This window comes from Pristis pectinata, chromosome 5 (genome assembly GCF_009764475.1).
Source record: "Pristis pectinata isolate sPriPec2 chromosome 5, sPriPec2.1.pri, whole genome shotgun sequence".
In the NCBI taxonomy this organism is placed as follows: domain Eukaryota; kingdom Metazoa; phylum Chordata; class Chondrichthyes; order Rhinopristiformes; family Pristidae; genus Pristis; species Pristis pectinata.
The window spans coordinates 85,513,755-85,530,629 of NC_067409.1; the positions used below are offsets into that span (position 1 = coordinate 85,513,755).

The 16,875-nt window shown below is 37.7% G+C and overlaps 1 protein-coding gene across 2 annotated transcripts in view; it reads right to left on the minus strand.

Moving 5' to 3' along the window:
• The window catches only part of marchf6 (membrane-associated ring finger (C3HC4) 6), a 55,415-nt gene that overhangs the window by 17,791 nt on the left and 20,749 nt on the right, over positions 1-16,875 (minus strand). Inside the window, exons 4-13 of one of the 2 annotated variants that reach the window (XM_052016600.1) lie at positions 13,015-13,158; positions 10,256-10,328; positions 9,764-9,932; positions 8,894-9,110; positions 7,817-7,878; positions 6,505-6,537; positions 6,120-6,171; positions 3,658-3,716; positions 2,124-2,204; positions 305-373 (exon numbers count right to left, since the gene is read on the minus strand). In XM_052016600.1, the coding sequence (XP_051872560.1) occupies positions 305-373; positions 2,124-2,204; positions 3,658-3,716; positions 6,120-6,171; positions 6,505-6,537; positions 7,817-7,878; positions 8,894-9,110; positions 9,764-9,932; positions 10,256-10,328; positions 13,015-13,158 (959 nt within the window). Of the gene's footprint in view, positions 1-304; positions 374-2,123; positions 2,205-3,639; positions 3,717-6,119; positions 6,172-6,504; positions 6,538-7,816; positions 7,879-8,893; positions 9,111-9,763; positions 9,933-10,255; positions 10,329-13,014; positions 13,159-16,875 lie in introns of both variants that reach the window. The other variant, XM_052016599.1, reaches the window with a different exon arrangement.

Consider the following 16,875-nt stretch of genomic DNA (forward strand, 5'->3'; position numbering starts at 1 on the left):
TCAGCACATGTTCTAAAGTCAGAATAATAGTTCATTGCTTTGATTACTGACAACTTATTGTTGAAGTCTCATTTAAAATAACAGTACATTTAAGTTTAATCTAATAACCTCCAATAAGGCTAACAATGATATAATACGTATTCTACAGAAGTCAAAACATTACCAATGTACAATTCAAAGCACATTGGCCCAAATGCTTCCAGATATTTATGGTGGTAATCTACTTATTTTGAGAATACATTAACTTAATTTCAAATACAAAATCACAAAGACAATTATAATCTTTGGACCTATGCAACAATACCTTAACAACAATATAGCAGACGCCCAATAAACGTCGGGACCTCTGAAACTTCACCAGTGCAGCCAACCCCTGTATTAAGTTAAGCAAGACAACCAAATATTTCATGATGTGAATATTCTGCTGTTTACATCTTGTATCCAAGTTCAATGGGTAGGGCAGGAGGAGGCAATCTCACATGCAGAGGAATTAGGGCAACATTCCTGGTTTCATAACAACCACAGCTCTAAAAATGTTTCTGGATAGCTGTAGAAGACACTGAACAATATTAAACTAAACACAGATGGCCCCAACGGCCATCAAAAAAGTTTCAGAGATAGGATCCCTGAGGCTCCTACATGTAAATGAGAGTACAAATCCCTATTTTAAGCAGCTAGGTCCTCAACAGTGAGGAATTGAGAGATAACAGGGCCTTGTACAAGACAATGTAGTTTATATTAACAGGCCAGAACAAGACCTGCTCTGGAACAGCCAAAACAAACTTTGATAAGTGGATAAGCCATGCTCCCTAGCAAAGTCTTTAAATGTTTCTGAATCTCTGGCATTTATAAACAATAGAAGATTTGCATATGCCAAGTTCATACTTTTTGATACTTAGACCAATAAGAGAGGGCAGCTTGCTCACACACGAAAACAAACTGCTTGAATATTTGAAATCTGAGATGGGATATGGAGTGCTGGAAATTCTCAAGCCAGGTGGGTAATGTCTGTGTAAAATGAGATAGAAACAATAATTCAGGTTGGTGACCTTTCTTCAGAATTGATCTTTCTCTGGGATAGGTCTGGGTTTTTGGGCCAGGTCATAGCTTTAGGTGGCATGTAACATGATTCCTGGGACCAGGGTGGGAGATATGTGGAGGGAGCCGAAGGGTGGGGCAAGAACTAAAGAAGACAGTTAGTATGGGGGCTGAAGGAGGTAAAAATCAGGTTGGAGGTGAAATGGGGGATGGGGGGGGGGAAGAAGAGAAGAAGAGACACAGAAAGGACACGGGTGAGATCACTTTTCTGTGTCTGTTTGGTTAGTCTGTGTGCAGAAGATATGTACGTACATCAACATTCATTGGCTAGGCAAGTCTGTGTAGCAGACCCTGGTTTCCAGTCATCTTAAACCACCTTCCCAATTGATCAAGAGCTCACAAATCTCTATCAAGCTATGGCTGACATCAATGAATATAGTAAAGTCAATGACACCAGACAACATCCCAGGTGTAGAAATGAAGATCTCTGCTGCAGAACTAACCACTTCTCTCCACTTGCCTGGATGAGTGTAACCCGACGACACTCAAGAAGCTCAATAGCTATTCCAACAGCATCTCCCAAACTGGAGACCCCTTCCACCAACGACAGTATCAGTAGGCACATGGGTACCTCACCACCTGCATTTCCACCCCCACTACCCAGATTGCACACTATTTTGACTTGGAAATACATTACCCATCCTTCATTATCACTGGGTCCACATCTGAAACATCCTACCTAACAGTACTGTGTGGAGTGCCTTCTTCAGAAAGGCTGTAGCAGTTTAAGAAGGTTGCTCACTCCCACCTTCTCAAGGGCAATTAGGGATGGTTAATAAATGCTGGCAGTGCCAGTGATACCCAGATCCTGAAAAATAATAAAAAAAAAATCCCCAGAACCCTCAACCTGTTGTATATTCTGTTGAGATGCTCAATTGGTTAGCCCAGGAAAGGAACCCAAATCACTGGAGCACTGGTGGGCATTTATACGGTAGCTCATGAAAAGATGACTATTTCATGATGAATTCTGTGTTGTTACTGGGAACTCTTAAAATAAATTTTCTTTGAGAAAGCAAAAAGGATACATGACAGATTATTAAAGTCATAGCCAGCAACACATAGCCCACAATAGTTGTTATCAGGCCTTCAAAATGTGAGGCTTGAACCTGAAAAAACAAAATTGGTACAGTGCATGAGTTTACTATTAACTGAGTTGCATAAATATTTAATATTAAATTTAGATATTACTCAATCTCTATTGTTTGACAGACTCTCATCCTTGAACACAAAAGACATTTTTCCTTTAATTCCAATTCACTTTTGAGTTCTTTATTTGTGTTTATAAGACATTTTGGTAGACAATTCATTCAGATGTTAGCAAGACAACTTTCCATTTACAGTAAAACTCCGATAACCTGCTACTCTACCATTTGGAAATCCCGATGGTTCAACAACTGGCACACCAGATGACGTCTGTATTTTCCGTTTGCTAGGGCCTGACTCCCATTCTCCCCATTTGTTCACCGGAGAGCTGGTTCCATGTTCTCCGTCCATTTGCTGGGGCATCAGTTCCTGCAATCCCGTGAATTCACCTGTTTGTGATGGCTGGCCTCCCTTAAAATTTACCTGGTTCTGTTCTCTGTGCTTCCTTTAAACTTACCAGTTCACTGATACATTACTGTCTAACATCTTTTTTTTAAAAAAAAGAGAATTTGAATTACGTTGGGAGTATTAATAAAACATCCCAAAGATTGGAAAATCGATCTGGCACCGAAGTCCCAAATGTGCCAGATTAATGGAGTTTTACTGTAACTTTATTTCAAAGTAAAAAGTAGCACTGCAAAGCATTTCATTGTCAAAAAGCAACAGGAGATCAGTTTGTTCTGATCATTTACAAATGACTTTTACCACTCTTAAAACATGCATATTATAATTATACTGAAATTATTAATATAAATGAGATATTTTAATAATAATTTATGAATATGCAAGTGACAATGTAGGAAGTCAAAATTTATCAGAATAGGCCTTCCCAACAGAAAAATAGCGATGGCAGTAGGTGCTTGCCTGGCCATTGATGTGCACACCTCAAGTGAATTAAAAATAGATTAATCCTAATTTATAAGACACATTTTTCACCACTCTTGCATACACTATTTTCAAAAATTGCCAAAATAATGCTCATAATGGTAAAGGCACAATCATATTGTTAATCAGCCAGTTAACTCAGATAGCATTGGGATCACAGCCCAAGAGGCCCCCTCCCCCGCACCCCTGAGGGGGAGATGGGCCCTAAGAGGGAGGGAGATTTCAAGCAATATTTCGCTTTTGGAAAATGAGTGGATTATCAAAAGTACGTCACTAAACTCTCAAAGAATGCTAAATATATCAAGGTATTTTTGTTAAAAAGGAAAATTAACCAAGAAATGTATATAATTGGGAGGCCATTCACAGTGGTATCCTTGATTACTGTAGTATATGATGCTAAACAACAAACATTTAATTTGATTTATATAGTCAAATATATTAATACCACACAATACTGCTACATTGTTACTAACTAGACTAACTTCATATAGAGTCTTCTCATAGGACACGCACCGTATCTTTGGTACTTACATACTCCTCAAAACCCAAACCAACAACTGAAAAGTGTCCGATGTGGTAAGGACAGAATGCTGAAATGTACAAAAGCAATGTTACAGAATAATGCACTGGAGTTTGCATGTTCTTTCTACTCTTGTTTCATTGAAGTTGTAACTTTACACCATGACAAAATTTAAGCTATTTTTAAAGAAAATACAAATCAAACATTGAAAAAAGGGAAAGGAGGAATAACAGTTGTTTAGCAGGCTTTCAGCTCTCATGGTGAATAAAAATCCAAATCACGTTGTTGAAAGGATATCATTTTCTCCTATCTGCTGGTTTGATAAAATTTGTTTGGACAGCACTTGATTCAGCTAGATTTAGCAACACTAAAGGAAAACCATATCACACAGAAATTCCTTATTTTTTAATAATTCATGCTGAAGATAAAGCACAATTTATTTTAATATAAAGCTTTAAATTTAAAAGCTAACTTTCTTCCTTTCAGAGCAGCCAAGAATTTAGAATATTGATAAGGAGATTCCATCAATGGCAGGACTAATGGAAATGGGCAATTAAAAAAAGGCTAACGTACTCTTTAAAGAGTACAGAAAATTTGTCAAAGAGCAATTACAGTCAGATTTATCCTGACAATGAAATGCAAAAGAAATGATTTCACTAAAAGAATGGAAATCATTCAAAAGCACTTGATTTAACAGCAGTTAAAATAAACAATATAAGCATCTCCCATAAAACAAGTTTGTCCAGGCATAGAGACCAGGAAGATTTAGTGCTTTTGTTTCAATCTGCAGCAAATTAGCTTATTTGAACTAAGACATCACAAACAGATAACTATTCTCCATCCCATCTCTATAAAGATGTGGGCAAACATCAGCCACAATTTATATTTCTGAATTGGAATGCAGCATTCCTACTGGAAATTAATTCAAATTAGACGTGGTTCTGATGACCCAACAATCAAAGTCATACATATGAAAATCTGCAGAAAGTTGGTGTTTCATTGTAAAAAAAAAATACAAGGAGACAGAAGTAAGCAATTTTCCTCGAAGTCGACTTTACATCCAAGATTGTGGCTGATCTTCAGCCTCAATTCTTAACCTACCCAATACCACATCCCTTGATTTCCCTAATATCACAAAAATCTATCGATCTCTATTTTGAATGCGATCACTGATTGATTCTCCACGGTCTTCTAGGGTAGAGAATTCCAAAGATTCACCACTTTGCAGAAATTTTTCCTTATTTCAATCCTAAGTGGCCTCCCCTTATTTTGAACCTGTGATGTAGCAGTTCTAGATTCTTCAGCTGGGGAAACATTCTCATTGCAATAACTCTAAGAATAATATAAGATTTCGATGAGATCTTACTGGACAAAGTACATGAAAAATTGTTTGACATCCATGGAACAGTTCTCCAGTTAAAGGAACCAAATTCCACATAGGCAACAGGTTAGGGCAAAAAAACAAAATGGCCTGCACTGTCAAGCATAGAGGTCCTGATTCTTTCATTACTTGGCATGGTATGTTTCCCCAGCACTTACATTGGGGAATTACCTCTTGGAACCTGGGCTGAATTAGACCTGGCACAACACAGATTTCAATGGGTATTTAGGGCTGTAGAATAGAAAAGTTACATGAAAGCAGATTCTTCTTTAAAAATAGGGCTTTACTTAACATTTTAATTATTAAAAGTATGTTTGTTGTTAGTTTAATAATTAATTGTAAATGTGATTAATTTCTATCATTTTCAGAATAATTTAAAAACCCTGATAGCCTGGAGAAAAAAGTGGGAGCAGGGATTCCTCAGCCGTCAAAGCCAGTAGGCAAATTTTGGGCTTGCCACTTCTCTATTGTCGTCACAGGACTCTGCAATACTTTGGGTTAACCAGACAGGATTAAGGCACAGAATGACCAAGAGGAACAATGGCAGGTGACATGTCCATACCAATGAAATCAAGGCTAATTGATGAAATTCAGGCCCAGGTATTATTAACCAATAATATCACCCCATCACCCATGATTTCTATTCTGCAAATCTTTGAAAGCAATCAAGCATGAAAACAGGAAGTTACAGAAGTTAAAATGATTCGCCTTTGTCTATGGGGTATTCTTGAGTTTGTTAGTGGAATGGTTTAATTAATTTCAATGTCAAATTAGTTGCTACAGAAGTCGAGATCAATCACCTCACTACGGGAATATAGACTTCAACTTAAGGTTATAGCTCAGCCACCAGTGACAAGAGAGTCAGGATCTTATAAAGCTAGAATGTTCTTCAGTGTACATGTACCTCTTCAAATTAAAACTACACTTCAAAGCAATAATTCCACTTCTGAGAGAATGATACGTTACATTTGGAGTGTTACAAATACCAAAATTAAAGCACTGTAGGTGAATTCATGCATGAAAATATACACCTTATGCAATAAGTTTCAAGATTTCATTATTACATGGAATAGTAGCTCATGAGGTACTTACCAAACACAAGAATAAAAAGCGTATTTAAAGAAACTACCCAGAAGACATGTTCCTACCAGAAAAATAAAATCATCAGTTAATAGATAAACAATCACCTACAGTTTTTAAATCCTCCTTAGAACTATTTTTACAATTCTTTAACAACAACGCCTAAATAAGGTCCATTACTGACTGGTAGTAACATGCACCTAAATTGTATGCATATACACCCTTTATGACAAATTAAGCTATGATGTTCACTGACTTTCTTGTTCAAGACACAAATTGCCCACAAAATTGACAAAGTAATATACTGAAATTTATTTCAGCTATCATAGTGCAAAAAAAAGTTATTTTAGGCATTACTGATATCATTTCACTCAAAATAGAAGTTTTTTAAGCTTACCAAGAATACAAGTGAACCATCCAATCCAAGCATCTGTGAAACAGAAGAAGAAAAATTTCAACATCAGCATGTCAATTAATATTGTTCGACTTTGGATTTTCACACCTCTTCCCCAAAATAATAATTATCCAGTACTTCAAATTAATTAATTGCACAAGGGCAAAATGAATAATGGGATGATCTGAACTAAGCAACTTTGAATTAGCATTAATGAAAATAACATTATTGAACTTGTCATAACATTACATTGAATGGAGAACTCATAGGTCAAAGAAGTCTAAGTAAAAACATACTAGTTAGAGCGTTAGGTATTCAATTATAAACTCCATGATATTAGCTTCTTAAATTTACTGATTCTCCATTTAAAAAAAACACCTGCCTCCAATGCATTAGATTAGAGGCCACCGTACAGCATCTCAACTTTTCAGCTCTAATATACCAGGAAGCAACTTTAATGTACAACTACAGTTACTTATTACGATTATTTTATAGTTCAGCTAAATGTCCTCTCATCATTACTGCAGTTATGTAGGGCATTGCTGAGGTAACACCTGGGGTACAATTTTGGTCTGTTCTCGCAAAGGATATACTTGCTATAGAGGGAGTGCAGCAAAGATTCACCAGATTGGTTCCTGGGATGGCAGATCTGTCATCGGATGAGACTGAATAGGCTAAGCCTCTATTCTTTAAGAGTTTAGAAGCAGAAATCTCATCAAAATGTACATCATTCTTAGAGGCTCAACAGGGTAGATGTGGGGAGAATGTTTCCTCTGGCTGAGGGATCTAAAACTAGGGGCACAGGTTCAAAATAAAGGGAGGTCATTTAGGATTGGAATGAGGAGAGATTTCTTCAGAAAGTGGTGAATCTTTGGAATTCTCTATCTAGCGGCCTGTGGAGCCTCGATCACTGATTACATTCAAAATAGATTGACAGATTATTTTATTATTAATGAAATTAAGATATGTGCAGATAGGGCAGGTTGAGTGTTGAGGTTGAAAAAAAATCAGACAATCTTTATTAAATGAAAAGCAGGCTTGAAGGAAAAATAGCCTATTCCTGCCTCTATTTGTTATGCTTTTATAATGAAACACTAACTTTTTGCAGATCTACTAAATGTATAATACAGACCCAGCTCTATCTACAGAGAAAGACAAATCACCCTGGTGCTTCAAGGCAGTTATTAATCAGCCACCCATAATACATATTTTATTATAATTAACTTGTTTTTGAATAAAAGAACTGAAAGTTAATTTTAACTTCTACAAAATAACTTCTAAAAATGAAAATTTGAGAGACTATATGACCACATACACGCTCCCATGTAAGTTCTTCTGCAGCCCTGTCCCATTCTAGAGCATTCCAGTTCATGTCATCTGAAAAGAGAAATATAATTTTAATTCCTCAATTGAACTAACTCATTTGTACAAATATTTTTCTCCGAGTGTTCACTGTTTGGTACAAAATCCTCCCTTAAAAGTCATTCTAGCAGAATGGTGGACTTCAATAAAGCTAAGATTAAGAGTAGGTGTGTCAAAACACTAGAACTTATGCTACATACATTTTGTGTAAGATAGATGGCTGATATACACTGATGTGAGGAGGGGGATGGCGATGGGGCTGGCATTTCATGTGAAAAGGTTCCCAATTACTAACAATCAAAATAGGTTCCAAAACTGATACTAGAGAGAAAAAGATATTATTCATCCTGAATAAATCCAGGAGCCAGCTCAGGAGATAATGGCTGTTGAAGCAACATATAGGTAGCAAACAATAAGTAGAGTCAGAACCTTTTTCAAACATCGATCCGGCCTTAGCTATTATTCAATGTGTCAAATCTGGTTGCCACATCATAGAAAGAATGTGTAGACAGTAGCAAGGGTCCAGAACTATTTATGAGAATGGTAACTGGGATGAGAGACTACAGTTACAAGTTTAAAGAGGCTGGGACTGTTTTTGTTTTATGCAGTATAGTTGGAATCTGGAATGCACTGCCTGTAGATGTGGTGTATGCAAGTTCCACTGTACCTTTCAAGAGGGAACAGGATAAATACATGGTGAGGAAAGATTTACAAGGCTGCAGTGGGGGAGGAGGGGTGGATCTGGTGAGTCGTTCTGGTAGAGAGCTAGTGCAGATACAATGGGCCAAATAGTTTCCTCCTGTGCTGTAAACCATTCTATGACCCAATGATTGTGTACTTAAAATACAAAAGTGAGACTCACAGTAGTCACTGGTTTTTGATTACTGATTATGTGAACAGACTCCGATGACTACCTCTTGATTAATCTTTTGTGAACATGCGAGGAAAAAGGTTTGCAATAGTTCCATAAGGAATAAAAGGTCTCACACTCAGCTTTGATCCAGTCAGGCCACTAAATTACCATTCATACCTTGAGCACCATTGTTGCCATCAGCACCATCTTCGACCACTGCATCATCATCCTCCTCATTCTCGTCGTCCTCATTCTCACCCTCATCTGCACGAACGTTGGCATTCTCAGCCACTACAGGGGCGGCCCCGGCAGCTGCTGCTACATTTCCTTCTGGCTCTTCAGCTGGTTGAGGAACTTGGGGATTCTCTGCTGCAGCATTTGGTGCAGCTTGAGGCTGAAGGATTAAAATTGCTTATGAATTACATTGATAAAACTTTTAATTTTTAAACAAACAAGAAAAATTTTTCCAGAGGGATGATATAGCAGGGAAGAGAATATGTTGGTGTAGGGATTTGTATCCCTGATCAGACTCAAGTTGCAGCTGGTGACAAACTACTAGCTAAAACATGTTGCTGTATTCACTGCAGCAGGTTTGTTGCTAGACATCATCCTTTTTACAGTGGTAAAAATGAGAGAAAAATTAACTAACAAAACAGAACTAAATTACCAGATACTGTCTCATAATGTCCAGCAGCATGACAATGACTGATGTCACTAGTAGCATACAGGTTTCTGCCTACAATTTATAATTGCCCAGATATCAGGTGGCTTGGGAATGATGGGTCAGTTTGCAGAATTAAATTGATGTGATCCATTTTTATAAAAAAAATTCTTGCAAAATGAATTGATACAAAAGTCAAATATTGCTAATAGCTTTGCACCTTTAGTTTCTCAACTACTGTAAGAATAGCAATAATAAAAGTGAAAGCATGTGATGAGCTAAAGGTAGGAGAGAGTGAGAAAAACAAGCACAAAATCCTATTACATCTCTAATTTTTTCTTGTTATTCTTGTAATAGCTTTTTAAGGAGATTTTAATAGCCCCTACCTCATTCTGTTGTCCCACTCCATTGGGTGGTTGAGCTTGATTTTGTTCTAGCCATTGTGGAGCTCCACCATGTACGATTTGTTCTCGTAACCAGACAAGGCTAATGAATGCACATAGTGTGCATGTTACCACAAAACAACCCTGCAAAGAGTCTGCCAACAAATTCTCCCTGTAAGTAATCAAAAGTTTAAACATATAAAATCAGTTCTACATTTAAATAGCTTGAAATCTTAAATCCAACTCTCCAAAGGCTAATTACCCAAACATTTTAAGAAATGTCAAAACTGATCACTACCCCTTATCTGTCAATAGTGAATGTTCATTTGACTAATCAAATTTTAGGCTAGGGAAGGGATTACAATTGGTCCCAAAAGCAATATTGGGCCTTGCTGATTAATAGTTCTGGAATACGTTGGTCAGACTCAGATCCTCTCTAATCTAATACTGCAAATTGCTACTTCTTCAAAAACAAAACAAGATGTGTAAACTTACGTGGATAACATATCCAGTGGCAGTGTCAACAGTGAGCTCACAGAGCCAGTAAACAAACATTTGTAGATACGACCTAAATGAAAAAGAGGAAGAGCCAATGAAAGGTCACTTAAAACCACTCATAAATGGTCTCAAATAGAATTTTTTTTCTAATTTCATATTTTTTATACCTGGTGCTATCACATTATTTTTATAAGAAAAAAAACGAACTGAGCATTATACAACTCAGACAGCATCTACTTTTTTAATGAATACATCATTTTACACATTATAAAAATACTTTGGAAACCTTTTCAGCATAATTAACATCACATTTTTACTGAAGAAATAGAGGAAAAGTAAATTATGCACAGCTGAGGCCTGGCTAAACTTGAAAATATATGCAAAAACTTCTCCTGATTTGTTGGAAAATATTTTATTATGCATGGTATGAAAGACAGAATCTTTGCTATCTGCAGATAACATCAAATACAAAACCAATGCAGTGGAAAACTGATATTTTCCAGTCATTTCCACATTTCAAGCAAACAATGACTAGTTGTGAGCTATGCTAAAGATTCTGTGCCAATGACTCACTTGATTGAACATACCAAATCCATTCACATAGGACTATTTTCAAAGTGATAAAGGGGGAATGTATCTCATTTTAAAAAAAGGTATGGCCTTGCTTGTGGACAGAGCTTCTCACAATTCAACTCATAAGAATTTTATGGCATGGGAGGGTTCTGTCAGTGCACAACACCAGGCTACAAAGACGCAAGTGTGTTGCCTGCAAGTTGTGCTCAAGTTGTAAATAATTTTTTCTCCAACTCCACCGTTCATGTTATTTACCACTGGGGGTGTGTAAGTAAATGCAATGCTCCTGTCATACAACTGGTAGCTACTGTCAACTTTTCCTCTTGTTATGGTTCTTTGCTACCACAATCCTGCTTCAAACTTCTGCTGGATGTCTGGATACATCCTAACCTGGACAAGCCCAAACAGTAGTTCTGATGGCTTGGATTTTGCAGAAAGATCCTGGTAAAAGTGCCAGATTTCACCTGTGTTACCTTGCATGACTGACAGTAACTTCTAGATTTCCATCTACTTGCATGCAGGTGTCCTGAAATTACTATGAGGTGTTTATGGTTACTTTCCTGACTACGGGCTAGCACTGAACTCCTCAGAGTGAGAGAGCTCACGTTTGCAGTAATTCTCTACAGAAAATGAGGCAGAATTCATGAGCTGTGCCCAGTTAGACCTGATATATGATCAGTAGTATTTCATTCATTTCATGGAGAGGAATGGCTGACAATAGCCAAATAGCAAAAAACTTAATCTACTTCATTTAAAAAAAATGAAGTAATTTTTAACAATTCTGACAGTTTTAATACATATTTAATAATTATTAATAGTTTATTTTAATTGCTTTGACAGCTATTTAAGCCAGGGACTTAACTCTGCATGCAGCAGAACTGACATTCAACCCTGTCAGGTTAGCTGGATGTTAATCATTTCCTGCTGAAGTCTCAAGCTTCCAGATATCCCATCATTGGAGCTTCCCCTGCATCAATGATGTGATTCCATCCCCACTAATTACACCCAATAACATAATGATGGGAATTAGAAAAGAAGAAAAATGCAAAATGTTTACTGAAATGGGAACGAAGGGGGGAAAAATTGAGCACAGATGAGCCTTTTGTTGTTTAAAAAAAGAGACAGGTATCCACGTGCCAAATCCAGAGAAGTCAGGGCCTGTTAAGGAAAAAGAAACTTGGAACATCTTAAAAAAAAATGAACAATTACTTAAAGGAGAAACTGCCAATGTGCTTTATGTATAAATGAACGAGATATACAAAATTAAATGCATTTTGATTTCTTCCATAGTTGATGGAAGTATTGAGGGTTAAGGATCAAAACAGAGAGAGGTTAGCGTAAAAAAAAGGCTCTGAGAAAAACATTGTGGAGAGCAATAGATACATATTACCATGTTACAATTTTATTCCACAATTACCATAAAATTCAGATAACCTCAGGACTTTGATGGTGCCAGACTAGCTGGCTGTTGAATGTTAATTCTATTAATACCCAAACACTTATTTCATTTTTTTTTAAGGCATAATAAATTTTTCAGTGGAGCCAGTAAGTTTAAAGGGAATGAGAAGTAAAACACAATGAGTTTAAGTTTGCAAGTTTCAGCTTGTATTTTTCAGATTGACTTCAATCCAGCCAACACCCAAAGCACAATCCTGACCCCAGTCCCACCCTGAAGCCCAGCTCCAAATGCACAATCCACTTGCAGTCCAAATCTTTGGCTCATATGCTGGACTAATGAGTGAGCCAGATGCCAAACCATCAGGATTTCCGAACAATTGGATGCCAAACTACATTTTTGCTATAGTCAAGATGATTAATTGGATAACTCTACTAGAAAAGCTGGGTTTAGTGAAAGGTTACCATAAAATGGGCGCTTCATGGGTTGGCACAGACTCAATGGCTTGAAGGGCCTTATTCTGAGCTGTACGACTCTGAAGCACAGTGGGATAAATGACCTCCTCCAAAGCAGAATTATTCCATAATATGGCTCTTCCTCGACATATCTTAATTTGCAGCATTTAACTTTAATTTTGAACGTACAAGTTGAAAATAGTTGGGCACATGAGAACTAAAGCCAAGGAATCAAATAGCCCGTAACAATAGAAAAGTACAAGAAAAGGCATTTCATGATATTTTAACTTGAAATGATAATTTGGAACTACCAAACATTAGGATGTACTTACATGCTGTAAGAGGTACAACCCCTAGCCATGCAAAGGCCACCAATGTGTAATGGAACCAGTATCTTATTGCTGTACCAATACTTGTAACCAATCCTGCAAAAATATCCTGAATTGGAAGTCTCGATGGCATATCTGGAGAATAAACTGGAAAAAGAAATGTTTTGAGAACATAAATTTGCAATGGCACAAAAGCCATCTTTTAAAAAGACCATCTCACTTGAAGTTCTATCATTTTAGATGATTATGCAGAAAATAAAGTATATGCGATAAAACATCTAATGTGGCATAGATCAGAAAATTTCTCTCTATACTTTTTACAAGCTTTTCCAAAAGAATTAGTCTAAATTAATCTGCAAAGGCATGAACATGTGAATGTAGCATGAGAAAGCCTATGTTAGGTGCACACAAAGGATTGGGAGAACCAGAAAGCACCACAGTAAGCAACCAGAAAGCACCACAGTAAGCAATAGTACAGTATTAGATGGGATCACACTAAGAATAAAATATGAACAAGATAGCTATGCAGTACATCTATAAAGAAACAAAACCTGGTTAATAAAAAAGTTGGTAGAAGGGGATAAGGGGAAATGTTCATCAGTTAGTTTATAGTCATATTCAAAAATAAGTATGATTGCCACCATTTAGTCAAAAGATCTGCCACTGTTGCATGCTAAAATTCAATGTGCCTCATTTACAAAAATAATACTATTTTCTTTGTTACTTCAAATAGTAACAGAACTATTCTAGTTCTGGCTATCAATAGCCAAGTTCTATTTTTAATCATACAGTAAAACAATGAACAAACATTGGGTTTTGTGAAAATACAAAGATATCAATTTTTTTCATTTAATTACATCATTTCAGAGTCCTGATTTATCAGCCTGGATCTTTAAGTAGCATGCACTTCCTGAACAGCACCCTATACAAAGCACTAGAACTGAAATACATACAATTATGTAATTAGTATAACTATATTGAACATAAAATTCAAAACTTGATTACCCAAATCCCAGGGACCAGCTATATTAGGAAATTAAGGACAAACACTACCTAAAGCCACATTCTCATATTCTACCTCTAGTTTAAATACTGTTCACAGAAAAGACCATTTCAAAATCAGAACACTACTCTATGGCACAAATCTTTTAGGAAGTCTTTACAGAATGGAAACAAGGACTTTGGACCACTGAGTCCCATTTACCCTGCCTGTATCAATGGTGCAGAAGTGGAGATGGTTGAAAGCTTCAAGTTCCTGGGTGTAAATATCAGCAACAATGCATCTTGGTCAAGCCACGTCGATGCCACGGCCAAGAAAGCACACCAACATCTCTACTTCCTCATAAGGCTAAGGAAATTCAGCATGTGCCCAATGACTCTCACCAATTTTTAAAAGATGCACCATGGAAAACATCCTCTCTGAATGTATCACATCATGGTATGGCAATTGCTCTGCCCAGGACCGCAAGAAATCGCAGAGACTTGTGAACACAACCCAGTCAATCATGCAAACCAGCCTCCCCTCCATTGATTCTGTCCACACTTCCTGCTGCTTCAGGAAAGCAGCCAACATAATCAAGGACCCCATCCCACCTGTGTCATTCTCTCTTCTCCCCCTTCCCATCAGGCAGAAGATACAAAAGCCTGACAGCACATACCACCAGGGTCAGGGATTTTATTAGACTCTTGAATGGACCCCATATACTAAAGATGAACTTTTAATCTCCAGTCTACCTTGTCAGGGCCCTTGCACGTTATTTGTCTACCTGCACGTTATTTGTCTACCTGCACTGCACTCTCTCTGTAATTGTAACACTATTTTAAATTAAATTTTTTAAATTTTATTTATAGCGTGGTAACAGGCCCAATGAGTCCGCGCCGTCCATTTTAAACCCAAATTGACCTACCCGTACGTCTTTTAGAATGTGGGAGGAAACCGGAGCACCTGAAGGAAACCCACGCAGACACGGGAGAACATACAAACTCCTTACAGACAGCGGCAGGAATCGAACACTCGATCACTGGCGCTGTAATAGCGTCGCGCTGCTACGCTACCGTGCATTCTGTTTTCCTTACCACTACCTCTATGAACTTATGCATAGAATGATCTGTCTGGATGGCATGCAAACAAAAGCTTTCCATTATTTGTCAGTACTTGTGACAATAATAAATCTATTCAAATTCCAATATTAATCCCATCCTTTATTCTCAACTGCCCCCAGATTCTACTGCTCTCCTACACAATAGGGGCAATTTACAGTGGCCAATTAACCTACAAACAAGCACATCTTTGGGATGTGGGAGGAAACTGGAACACTGGAGGAAACCCATGGACTCACAAGGGGAACAGGCAAACTCCACACAAATATTAGCCGAGGTCAGAATTGAACCTGTCTCTCCAGCATTGAGACAGCTGCTCTGCTAGCTGCACCAATCATGAGCCAATATTGACTGTAACAGTGGCAAAAATCACCCAGTGCTATAGCTCGACATGTTGATCAACAAATTTTATTGATACGGTTCCACATACCCTATTCACAAATTGACTACAAGTTGATCGGCAACAAAAATTAGTCTTTTTTTTGACAAGAATGGGTAGAGTTAATAGATTTTTTAAAACAAAAAACTGGTAGACTTCCTGAAGCTCTGTCAATTCAGGCTCCGTTGGCAGTAATCAAATTTCCAAATCAGAACAATGAGAATTAGAATCAGAAAATTTATGACTCAGTAAGCTGCTGTTCAGCTCACTACGTCTGCACTTTTTGAGAAAGAGCAACCAAGCCTATCCCATCTTCCACTAGACTGTAGACCTGCAGGTCATGCCTCTTTAAGTATGCAGTTAAGTGCATCTTACATGTGATGAGGGTTTCAGTCCTCCCACCATTTCATAGAATCATGATTACAGGACTGAAGGGTGCTATTCAGCTCACTGTGCCCCCATCGGCTCTCTGCCAGAACAACTCACTTGTTTGTGAAGGCCACAGTCAAACCTGCCTCCACCACAAGTGCAGGCACAGCATTCTAGATTCCAAGCACACACTATGTAAAAAAAGTTTCTTTGTGCCACTGTATATTTTTTCCCCCTTTACTTTATACCTGTGACCTCTAGTTCTTGACCCTTCCACCAAAGGGAACAGCCTTCCACTATTACTGTCCCTCATCATTTTATACAGATTCATTGAGTTATACAGCATGAAAATATACCCTTGGACTCAACTTGTCCATGCCAACCAAGATGCCTATCTACGCTAAAACTATTTGCCTTTGTTTGGCCCATATCCCTCTAAACCTTTCCCATCAACGTATCTGTCCAAATGTCTTTTGGACATCATAATTGTAACTGCCTCTACCACTTCCTCTGGCAGCTTGTTCCATATACAACCTGTATAAAAACATTGACCGTCAGGTCAATCTTTCCCCTCTCACCTTAACCCTCTGGTTATAGACTCTCTTACCTTGGGAAAGACTATCTGCCCTATCTATGTCCCTCAATTTTATAAACCTCTACAAGGTCACTCCTCAGCTTCCTTCACCCCAGGAAAAATAATTCTAGCTTATCCAATCGCTCCTTACGAGTCAATCCTTTCAGTCCAGGCAACATTCTTGTGAATCTTTTCTGCATCCTCTTTAGCTTAGCCACATCCTTCCTACAGCACAGGGACTAGAAGGCAAGCATACTATACACCTTCTTCACCACGGTCTACCTGTGTCACCACTTCCAGAAACTATGTACTTGTACCCCCAAGGTCTCATGTTCAATAATCCTTCCCAAAGTCTTGCCATTCACTGTGCATGTCCAGGTCTAGTTTAACTTCCCAAAATGCACACTTCACACTTGTCCAGCCATTCCCTTGCCCTATCTCC